The following is a 12309-nucleotide window of genomic DNA, read 5'->3' on the forward strand; positions in this document are numbered from 1 at the left end:
TCCAAGGGGAACTGAGTGGCCTTGGTTTTTAGCATGAGTCAGTCATCCGAAACCCTGGGTCAAAAACAAGCAGCAGGTAGGGGAGTTTCTCCCATAGTGACGTATTTTTAAAATGCTCCTGTTTGAATTTCTAGTAAGCATCGCGCCGTCATGTCGGTATCCCAGAGGTGAACATTGAAAAGATCGCGCGGGGTGATTCGCTCCGGAGCGCACGCTAAATTTACTGCCACGAGTGGGCATACCGCGGCATTTATACTGCATATAGTAATCGCTTATCAAACGTAGAGAAACGCGTAGTTTTGAAGGACATACCTGGTTAATAGTCAACATCTGTCTTGCCGAGAAATTTCCATTGCGCTGAGCACCTGATTTTTCAAAAATTATCTTCAGACGCTTATATGAGGATTTTTGCAACTGAAAATTATATTGGTGTCAAAACCTGCGGTTTAAAAAATTCGAACGAGTGTGTTCATTGTTGGATTAGCGCTGAAGGAGAGGTCGAGGGGAAGGAGCGCGCACCCTCCCCTCCATATTTCAAGCTACGAGGCTACGAGCGAAGGAGCAAGGGAAGAACACGTTCGATCTTGCATGTGACGTCGTTGCCTTTAAAGCGAAGAGGCGAAGGCGCAGTAATGTGATATACGCAGTTTGCGTTGCCTGAAGTTTCCAGTCCGTCTCGTCTCGTTTGAATGCGCTTATGCTACGCTTGTTTCTTCCGAAATTGTGCTGTTAGGACTAAGTTGAATATTAGTAGCCTTGTTTTAGCTATAAATCTTTGTGTCAATCAATTAGAGCTCAAAAAACTTAAATGCTGTCAGATATACGTCGCATTAGGTCTAATTCTTTTTAGAACCTCGTGCGTGTCATACAATTGCTGAAAGATATCGAGATATATTTTCGAGCTCAGTTGGTGACTCACCTAGCATTTGACCTCCAGAAACTCGGAGAATTGAACCTGGTAGACCGAAAAAGGTCAGTTGGTGAGATGGGGTAGGGATGAAATGCGTTTCCATTGACTGTAACTTGATAATTTCCTATTTTCCTGTGGAGTTCAGGAAAGGAAAATAGTCCCCTTGCACACACACCGATTTTGGATGGCCGGTAAAAAATATCGGCAGATATTTTACCGGCGAAGCGATGCTTGCACACACGCCGGATTTTAACCGGTCAAACGATAAGTTGCTATGTTTTTGAGCCGGCGACGGCGATCCACAGTGACAATGGCCGGCAGCTAACCGGCATTTAGCCGGTGCCGGCGCGTGTTCGGTACGTGTGCAAGCTCCAATGCTCTCCCATTGTTCACTATTGGAATGTGGACGGCCGATATTTTACCGGCCGTCCAAAATCGGTCTGTGTGCAAGGGGCCTTAAATATATGAGGTGGTTATTATCCTAAGGTGCTGAGATTGCCCCGATTGTTGTCCAATCTCTTGGGAATGTTCATGCTATCTGCCTGTCGCGTTTTGCCTTAAAATTTTCCACGGCTGCAATTCTATTGCAATACTCCTGTGAGAGCTTTTAAACAAAATTGTTTATGAGTAGGACAAGCAACGTAGAGCGATGGCGTATGCGAAGAGAGGATCGGAACTTTTTCTACTCCCTCTTATGCCGCTATTACCGCCGCAGTTATCAAAATTTCCTCTTTCAAACAGTACTGAAAGAGGAAATTTCGATAACTGTCGAAATTCCAGGCATACGTCTGCAACACCGCACGATAGGATAAAAAAATGCCGCAATTTTTTTCTTTATAGCTTTGATCCTCAAAATAGTGGTGCGCCTCTTACACGTGTGCGCCTCTTACACACGCTTATAAGGTAATATCATGAGTTGCAGTGTTTACAAATAGGTAACAGATTTATTCACCATTAATGTCATTCATCCAGAATGCATTCTGTCCCAAGCATTTGTAAGTTGCCGTGACTCTCTCATCATTGTCATCATCCATCAGAGAAGGATAGGAAGAGTTGCACAGAAAATAAGTCGGGAAATTTCGGGAAAACTAACGCTTTATTCTCACTTCATTAACAGACCCACGTCGACTGAATGCTGTGCCATTGTCTCCCTCTCGTCAGTGTCGTAGACATTTATTTCAATCATTTTACATCCATGCTACATGAACTCAATCACTGAATCATGAAAGAAGACATCTTGGAAAGAAAAATAACATAATGAATAAAATCAAAGGACCCAAAATAAAAAGAAAGACAAGCCATTAACAACTACTTGACTCCATTTCAACATAGTGTGCGGCAATTCGCTGCTAGTTCTTCTGAGGTATGACAGATAGCATCCAGTACGCACTAGTTTTTTTATACGTACACCATTTAGCAAATTTTTCATTCACTGATGAATCTTGTTTTTGCTAATTTTTTCTGTTATCCGGCCTTAAGACTCCCTGACATCCCTTATGTTCGATTCAAGTCAAGTTCATTTCAAATCCCTTGAAAATGCATCATAGATTGTCATCATGATGATGACAATAAACAATGGCTACTCACCCTGCTCCCTTAGCGTAAGCACCTGGCAGAGAATGACAAATGTTTTCGAATGCGCAGGACCAGACTCAGCCACCAGTTGGTACTCTGGTTCTTTGAGGTTCTGTTGCGCACACAGCTCTGCCAGCGCACCAACAGAATTCTCCGTCACCTGCTCAGCATACGGGGAGACAGCCACAGACGCAGCGTCATCCTTATCAAGTGCCCTGCAACACATGCACACCCATCACCACAAAGAACATATCAAAACAGTAATTCACTCCAGCTTGTGGAACTTTTCAATCACGACAGTTCAATGATACGATATGATGACTCTTCTTTCTTGCTTGACAACAAATTGCTTTCCACAACAGTTGCATAACAATCAGACAAAACCTTCCTGCAAAACCTACCTCAAAAACTACGCATATATGGTTTAAGCGAATTAGGCTGGGAACCGCTTGAGACTTGGGAGGCTGCACGAACTAGGCTTAGTTTGCTTGAACAATTGAGAATGGATATCTTTAAGAGTGACACAGAGAACATAATATTAGAGCCACACTATATTTCTAGGTCCGATAGAAGCGATAAATTAAGAGAGATGTTTTGCCGAATGGATAGATATGGGAATTCGTTTTTTCCCCGAACCATAAAGGACTTCAATAAATGCTAGTTCCATCTTCGTTAGAGCACTTCATTTTTTATGTGTATATGGCTGGTGTCCTAACACCCCCTGCCACACGTCTTTCAGGCGGCTTGCAGGGTATTATGTAGATGTAGAAGTATCCTGGGAGTAGCCACGGAGATAACTTTACAGGAGTCACTTGCAAAGCACAAATTGTACGAAAAATTCACAGAGAAAAAAATCATTTGCCTTGACCGGGATTTGAACCTGGATGCCCCAATCTCTGGTCAAATGCTTTAGCCAACTAAGCCACCGAGGCATCATCCCTCCCACTGGATATTTGCGGACACTACCGCACAAGGTGTGGACACTACCACCTTGTCCAGTTATGTCCACAAATATCCATAGGGATTAGGGATGTGTGAGTACTCGAAAATTCGAGTCGAGTAGTTGGTACTTAACTCAAGTGATTCGAGTGGCATTACGAATGTTGAGTCGAGTCGAGTAGTTTCGGTTACAGTGTTGTCGATGCCAGTAAGTTCAAAAATCTGCCGACAGGAAGCGCTATCATGAAGCATTATCACAATGGTGCAAATGCTTTTACTCAGGGCTGTTTCTGGCAGTTCGGCTACATATACATATAAATATTAATTAAATTCACCACATATTACCATAGGTTAATTCATTCCCATAGTGCTTATGGAACTTTTCAAGACTCTTTAATTTTCATTCATTTCCTAATACAGACGCAATTACCATCAACATTCCTCATAATCTTTCACTTTTTACATCAAGCTAAGCATTCAGGACAGAAAATTCACAAAGGGATTTGAAAATTAGAATATGTTGTCGCATATATATTATCATATTGCCAGATCCAGAGATGACCAAACTCGACTCGACTCGATACTCCTGAGTGGTTTTCAACTCGAGTCGAGATCAACAAGCACTCCTTGCACATCGCTAATAGGGACGAATGATGCCTCGGTAGCTTTACAGGCTAAAGTGCTCAAACGGAAATAGGGGGGGGATCCAGGTTTGTCTGTGGATTTCTCCCACTACACATATTTCCCACCCTTAAGGGTGCCTTCATAGCTCGGCGTTGCATACTTGGGGGCAGAGCTAACTCATCGCAGCAAGTTGGAGCCCATCACAGTTCTGCGTTGCGAAAACAAATGAAAGGCAAAATGCATTGGCTCCTAAAAATCGGCATGGGAGCATATCATCTTATGATTTCGAGCAAAACACACTATACATATGTTGTTTTGTGTATTTTTATGCAATTTCATTTCTTAAAATATTCTTCGCAACTATAAATAGCATTTGAAGTTAATATGGCGACCATAATGTCAATAATCATGCATGTAATGATGGCCCTTGCCTATGCATTATTATGATCTTTAAATTTTATTTCCCAACTTGCAATATTCGAAAAATAGCTATTTACATACACTCAGTGAACATGAGTAACTTGGAATGTTATCAGGAATATTTATTAATGATAACTGTTGTTCAAATAGATTCCCCTAGTCATGTTATCTAAATAGCTCTAACTGAGTAGATCATGGGGGCACAATTATTAGATATCAATTGGAATTTAAACGACCGTAGTCACCAACAAGGAGCTCTCAAGCCGTATTTAGCTTGTGATACAATTGACGGGTATGATTTATGCTAATCTACGCTCCTCAGTGATTGTAATATAATTTAGGGTTAACATTTATCCTATATTTAGGAAAGATACGAAATATCTATGCTTAACACTTCAAAATAATAGTAAATAATGAAATAAACAGCATTTGTCACTCCCATTGGAGCTAATCTTGCATATTTGTATACCTAAGCTTCCCATAGACAAACACCAATTCGAAATCGCCGGCGTACTGCCGCCTTCACGCAGAGAAAATCCGACAGGTTCAGTTTTTCTGCGACGATGCAGCGAGCTGGAGACGTGACGTCATCAATTCTCAAAGACAGGCTCTGATGGGCTCGCTAGCTGCGGCGTCAACGCAACGCCGAACTGTGAAGGCACCCTAACCCTTTCACTGCCAGCCCATTTCAGGATGTGGGATGTATGAAGACTGCCAAGGCTATTTTCCGGAGTTAGCAACATTTCACATTTAAAAATTTTTCAGCTACTTAATTATATTTAAGGTCTCGATTTTTTTCCCAATTCTTAAGATATGTTTATATCTCATAACCATAGATATATTATGGGGGTTTGCATGAATTACAGCCGTTGAAAAGGCCACAATCACGAAAAAAAAAGTGAAATTATTTAGGCCGATAAATCGGCCCCTGGCAGTTTCCGCTCTACCAACGGTGGCAGTAAAAGTAGAGATGTGCGAATAGTATCCGCAAATACTCGAAAACCTCGAATACTTCGAATACTTTGAATTTTGCGGCCTACACTGTCGTTGGTAGTTGACTTAGAAAATTGTAAAGAACTCAACGTTTAGTGCATGCAGTGCCGTTATAGACTAGTTGACGAACTACATCAAATTCGTAGATTAGAGCGGTGAAAAGAGTTCGACGTGGGGAGCCAAAAATGATTGGGTGAAAAAATCCAAAAATCCCCGCTTTCCCCACCAGGAGAACCTCAGTGCCATGGGATAGTAACTACGTAGCACAATTCCCAAAATCCGCTACCCCTCTATTCAATAGCCCTCGGCCACTCCTCCGATGCTTTCCTCCTCTCCAATATCAAACAAAAGGTGAAAAGGTCCCAGCTCGCGCAGGGTTCGCATCACGAAGACCATAAATGAAAAGCTTCCAAAGAAAATATCCAGTTATAAGAGAATAATAGAATCGTGTTTCACCCTTCCCTCTTTCTCCCTCCAAAAAATATGAAGTTACACGAGAACAATAGAAACGTGTTTCGCGCCCTCCCTTTTCTCACCCACTGACCTTTTTCAGCCTACCTGCTTCAAAGTTCCCAGTTTCTGGAGGTCAACTGCTGCATGAATCACCTATTAGCCCAAAAGGTGTCTAACAATGACTTTCGGCTTAGCTCATTAGCGTCTGATTGCGGCCAGCTCAGGAACTATTTGAAACTCATTCATCTTCCAAAATTTTGTCCTCATAATATTCTCATACAACCGGGCATTTTCCAACAACACAACTCTTCAGCCAGGGAAATTCAATCATGTGCCGTTCAGTAAGACAAAGTGTAATAGACCCAAGAAAGAATTTTTCCGAAGTATCCCAGCCCACATCCCACCTTGAATGGAATATACTCTCGTTGGAACATCAGTGAACACAGATGACATTTTGGACATTGAAACTGCTATAGAGCACAATCGTTCCCATGGTGTAGTGTGTTAAGTATCATGCAACAAAATAGAAGTTTTAAAACAGAAAATAACCATTGAAAATTATTGTGATGAATAAACACAAGTAAATCGGTGCTTATAGGGGCACATATATTAGTAGAAAACAATCAAAAAGTGAATAGAAAATGATGGTTAATCATCAAACGTTTTCCATAGGGCAGATTGTTAGTTTCCATAAATATGCTTTCCTGTGCCCCACATCTCATTGGAAAGAAAAACCATAGGATCATAAAACACCAGTGCACTTCTTTCTATAGGCATGTGCGTGAGCATCACTCATGTGCATGGAATGAAATATTTAAGCAAACCATTTACATCTTACTTTGAAGAGAAGAATTCACAAGCTCATTCAGTTCTAACTAAGGGCAGGGTTGTACATTCATATAGATGAATCCAGTTTTGAGAAATTTCACTGGAAATTTTTTATATAAACGGTTGGGGGTGGGAAGCTACAACGGCAATTTGTTCCCCGTTTTGCTGCCATGGCCTCTTGACTGATTTGCTGAGAAAGAAAAGCCTGGCACCCATCTAGAGGGGGGGGGGGAAGAGGGAGAGAACAAGATGAGGCTTTTAGAAAATTGAAAAATGCCTTTAGAAAATAGAAAGCAGCTACTACAGATTAATCATTTCAGCAGAAGACTTATGGAATTTTCAAAACATTGAAAAATATTCAAAAATTTTATTTCTGGCCCGGGTTTAGGCATGACATGAGTCGTTACGTGTGGGAATGTAAAAGCTGTCAGAACATAGTGATCTGGCCGGTTTGATGGAATCACAGAAGATGATTAAACATTGGACAGTAGAGTCCATGGATATCATCAGCCCCATGCCCAGGTCTAGGCAGGGATCCCATTACATTCTGATGTTTGTTGAAAATAGGGTAGTTTCCTTCATCAAAGAAATCGAAAGGTAGTGATTAGAGATGGGTCAAAAAGAACCGAACTGCCAAAACGAACTGTTCACTGAAATGAACCAGTTCGAAAATGAACCGTTCTCTAAAACACCCTGTTCACTGTTCATGTTGGCACTGCACAATTGCGGCGTACTCGGTACAGTAGGTATGATCATCAAGAGGCATTTTGAACTGCAGCTTACTCGAGCAAGTACGTTGTGGGTACAACAGATGGCGGTTACGAGGGAGGCCATTCAAGGCCGCCGAAGTGCGTCGTAGACGACCGAGCCCCTCCCCTTCTTTCTCTACTATTCCCCTCCGATAGCCACTGAACCGTTCGTTCTAACTAATATTTGAACTGATATTTAAAATATTAGTTCTTTCGAACCGTTCGAAATAACTAATATTTGAACTGATATTTAAAATATTAGTTCTTTCGAACCGTTCGAAATAACTAATGTTTGAACTGATATTTAAAATATCAGTTCTTTAGAACCGTTCGAAATATTAGATCAAATATTAGTTTCCTCGGGGCGTTCAGTTGGGATATCGCGTTCATTTTGCTTTCGTATTTTGAACATTTGTGGATCTGTGGATGCATCTCCAAAAATATTGTTTAAAACGCGATTCATGAACTTAGGAAACGATTGAACACATGATTGTGAAACATTTTTTTCGGTCCCTTTACCAAGTTGATATTTGGACTTAGTTTTTGGCGCCTACGATGAAATTTTAATTTTTTAAGTGCGCTGTATTGTGCAATGTGGATGCATCTCCAAAAATGTTGTTTACAACGCGATTCATGAACTTAAGAAACAATTAAAGTCTTTGGACTTTGTTTTTTCAGGTGCATCATCTAACTAGGAGTTTAATCGTTTCTTAAGTTCATGAATCGCGTTTTAAACAATATTTTTGGAGATGCATCCACATTTCACATCACATCGCACTTAACCCTTTCGAGACCGCAGAGTTTTCGTCTTAGCTTGACTGCTGTACCGCTCCCCAAGAGACTCTTCTTTCTCGTGGTACGGAGCATTTTTGGAGGGCATTCGTTAAGAAGGGTCTCGCTGAACCTTTTTCGACCCCTCCACGGTGGGACTCCGTATTATCTCGGACTCCAAGAGTAGTTGTGCTCCCTCCTTTCCGGGTTTACGACCATACCTGCGGCATTGGTTCGCGGTCAACTTATGTATTGCTTATATGTATTTAGCAAATGGATAATTGTTGCTTGCACGTAAATTACAGGCATTGAATATAATTCCTCATTTTTATCTGAGCATTGTCAAATTTTAAACGAAGTTCTAAGGCCATTATCAAAGCATTTAACGCAGCAACAATTTCCATGTTGATGTTTATACATAACTCGAGATAAGTTAATATTTGTCGTAGAATTACGTTTAAAAATTGTAAACGCTGCTCAAAAGACAAACAATTCAATTCTTAGTTTATATTTCTTGAGAAATGAACAAATATTTATTTCGAAAATTGACTCTATAAACAATTGTATGACCGCTGTCCCTTACCGCTGAGAGAGGTTATAAAAGACGAAGGGTCCGGGTACCTGCTCCCGGATTCGGAGGGTTAATCCTAAACCCCGAAGCGTTGGGTCCCGAGACAAATGCGACCTAAACCCACGACAGTCCTGAAAGGGGGAGAGCTCGAAAACGTATATATACGGGTTTCGTTTTCTTGACCGGGAAAATCTCACACGTATATATACGCCCGTGGTCTCCCGGGTCAGGAAACGTCCACACGTATATATACGTGTACGGTAGGGAAAAGGTTAAAAAATTTCATCGTAGGCGCCAAAAACTAAGTCTATAACTAAAAAAGAGTATATGATGACAATATAAAATGTGTACATTGTATCCACTATTTATGTTTTTCTTAGGTTGGTCGTACAGATATTTACTTTTAACTGGTTTAATCTATATTTTACCCTGCGTCGCTTAAGAGTTCTCAACTGATGATAGTGGGAAACACATATTTGGCTCCAAATTACATCAAATTACTTGTTTGTATCTGCAAACTTTGGCAAGCTTGTAATAACCTATTAATCGCACACCACACTAAGCTTTCATGTACTCTAAACGCATGATAAACAATATTTTCTACCAGATGACCCTACCTGTTCACTATGAACCGATATTTTGAACTGTTCTTTTTACTGAACAGGATCAAAGTGAACGGTTCATAAAAATGAACAGTTTAACCCACCTCTAGTAGTGATTGTGATTCGTTACCCACGATTAGTGTCTTCATAATATACAAATTATTTGGTTTTAGAAATCCCAGTTTAGACGAATGTCAATGGTCATTTTTAACCTCATTTGAAAAAGGCCAGATTGGCGCCCATGCCAATCCACTCCACGTGACGTCACAGTGGCCTAGTATCTACACGAGTAGATAGGAGTTTTACATTGTCTGAGATTACCTATGCATGCATGAGCCACAGAGCTCATGGAAACATGTCTTAACAATCAACTATTAAAACTGCCTATGGTGGGAAAGTTTCCTTTGTTTGATAAGGTATTAATAATCCTTATTAATCCAAGTGCTATCTGCTAGCAGGTTACTCTGCTACCTGCTAGCAGCCTGCATCGTAGCAGTGCTCATAGCCTTGCACCAAGGTGGCAGCCAGAATCAGAATGATGTCACATGGATTTTTCCCAGCATTCAAAATTAGATGTTGCGTTTTCGCATGCTTGAAAATTTTCACTTTTCATTTAAACGCGAAAAATAGATTAAAAAATCATAAAGCGTGAAATAAGTACTCCAGGAGTACTTATTTCACGCTATAGTACATCTTTTAATTTAGGCAATAAAAAAAATAGGAAACCATCCTATTGCATTTGGTGGTCGATAGCAATACCAGCATTCCGTCAATAGTCAGCATGTGGCTTAATATTGTTGCACTCACGTTATTAATGAGTGTGGATGTCCGGAAGTAATGATATCTGATAATGGTGCACAGTATGTAGGCAAGGTATTGAAAAGAGTTGTTTGGCATTCCTCTGCACCACACTGCTCCTCCAGTGGCATTGGCTGGGGTATATTATCTGAGTGATGGGGATTTGCGTTTTGGTTACAGAACGGGACTTTAGGCACCGCGGAGAGAACCACAAAGGTTGCAGAAGTCGAGACAGCTAGTGAGTCAACAGCTTGAGGTGTTTCCTTTCCATTTACCTTCCTTTTTCTACCCCCTCTCCCTTCCTTAGAGATACAGGACTCGGGACACTTGAAGAGTGTAAGTCACCGAGGGAATCACAAAAAGGACAAACCTTTCATTCCCTTCACCTCCAATCAGAGTGCAGGCGGATTGATCCTCAACTCACCTTTCCTGCACTGGCACCCTTATTTGCACCTTGGTTATCAGATTCTAGTGATTTGAGCCACTCGTCATCAACCACATCCAAAGCTAAGCAGGAGAAACAGTGCCATATTACGAAGTGTTTAGAGAATTTTCAACTCGAAGCATACCTCTCCATTAATGCTTGGGAGTCTTCTAGCTTTCTGTCATAAATCTAAAAATTGCCGAAGGAATTGAATTAAAGGTAAGATCAGCAATTTATGGATTTATGGCATCAAAAACTAAAATATGAACAGAATGCTGACAGAAATTCTACACTGTTTCACATTTTCATGAAAATATGAAAAATGCTTACTCAAGGCCTAAGATATTGAGTTCCATTCGATGGCATGTTATGATACTCATAACGGAATAACCTAAAAACTATAGAAACTTTGTACAAATAGAAAATAGAGGTACAGTAGGTAAGGGGTCAATCACATAACTACATTTAGTCCAATATTACATCATCCAGTTCCTTCAGCACCTCGGTACATTGACAACACATTAAGTAATTTTTGAGCACTTTCCACGACATAAAAACCAGCAGAAATGGTAACTAACAGAGAAATCATCCGATAAAATATTACCTCCCAGTGATATTCACCCACATGGCACTTGAATTCTTTGGTTAATCACGCTTGCATGAGAGAGGTCGTAATGACAAAAAAAATTAAAAATGGCTTTCTCTTGCAAGCGGAATCCCCACTAAAAGGACCGGATACAAAAGGAAAAATGATCACAATAATGAAACCAAAAGTTGGAAAAAACGCACTTACACTTTTGTGGTAACGCCACTTGTAACCAGAAGCTGCGCACGAACTAATTTATCAGAATTGGCCAATGTTTCCAAAGCCTTTAAGGCAGCATTATGCTTCGCCTCTTTCTTGGAACGTCCACTTCCCGTCTCTAAAACAGAACAAGTTTTAATAGCAACGAAAAGTTTGAGTACTTCATAAGCAATGGATTATCGCCCATACCTCGGACATTTCCTGCTGTCACGACGTACTGAAAGAAAGTATCGTGTCCAGCACTATCCGTAATGAGCTCATACTGAGGAGTAAATCCCTTTCTCAGCATATACTCATTCAAAGTTGACATCGGCGTTTTGGCCGTGGCCATGATGTACCGGTTTACGCCCCAATTCTAAGGGAGTGTTTCTACCTAATACACACAAAATAAAGGGCATGAGAGTTAACCAATTCATTACAACCATAAACACGTGAGATGACTTATTACATACCTCTTAAATTATTCAGCACAATACACTTGTCACGACACACAGTTAACCACCAGCCCCGATACCGAGCGCGTTCCGAGATTCACTGCATTCACTGGCAGTACTGCCGGTGCTGCCAAACCGTTCCGAAATCAAATGGCAGTACGGGCAAGGGGGCGACAGAACTGCGATATATCGTATAGAAAACCTCTTTCGATTCGATTTTTCCGGAGCCCCAGTGGTCCAACGGCCTACCCAACATAGAGGCGCTGGTGTAGCCTGTTTTTCTGTGCAGTAATGAACTGGGGGCTGCCATATTGAATCTCGATGTAAACAAACGTGATATTGAGGCTTATTGATAGTCATTAGTGTTAACTGCAGACTTTTTTTATTGCTTACAGTGTCCCTTACGATTTTGG

The 12309-nt window shown here is 40.9% G+C and overlaps 1 protein-coding gene across 1 annotated transcript in view; it reads right to left on the reverse strand.

Annotated features, from left to right (window-relative positions):
* Nucleotides 1–12018, reverse strand: part of LOC124165316 (RISC-loading complex subunit tarbp2-like) — a 49499-nt gene extending 37481 nt beyond the window's left edge. The window contains exons 1-4 of the mRNA XM_046542671.1: nucleotides 11915–12018; nucleotides 11652–11835; nucleotides 11451–11580; nucleotides 2498–2700 (exon numbers count right to left, since the gene is read on the reverse strand). Coding sequence (XP_046398627.1) covers nucleotides 2498–2700; nucleotides 11451–11580; nucleotides 11652–11793 — 475 coding nt within the window. The 5' untranslated portion in view covers nucleotides 11794–11835; nucleotides 11915–12018. The remainder of the gene's footprint in view (nucleotides 1–2497; nucleotides 2701–11450; nucleotides 11581–11651; nucleotides 11836–11914) is intronic.
* Nucleotides 12019–12309: the final 291 nt, after the last annotated feature.

Source organism: Ischnura elegans, chromosome 9, assembly GCF_921293095.1.
Source record: "Ischnura elegans chromosome 9, ioIscEleg1.1, whole genome shotgun sequence".
Lineage (NCBI taxonomy): Eukaryota > Metazoa > Arthropoda > Insecta > Odonata > Coenagrionidae > Ischnura > Ischnura elegans.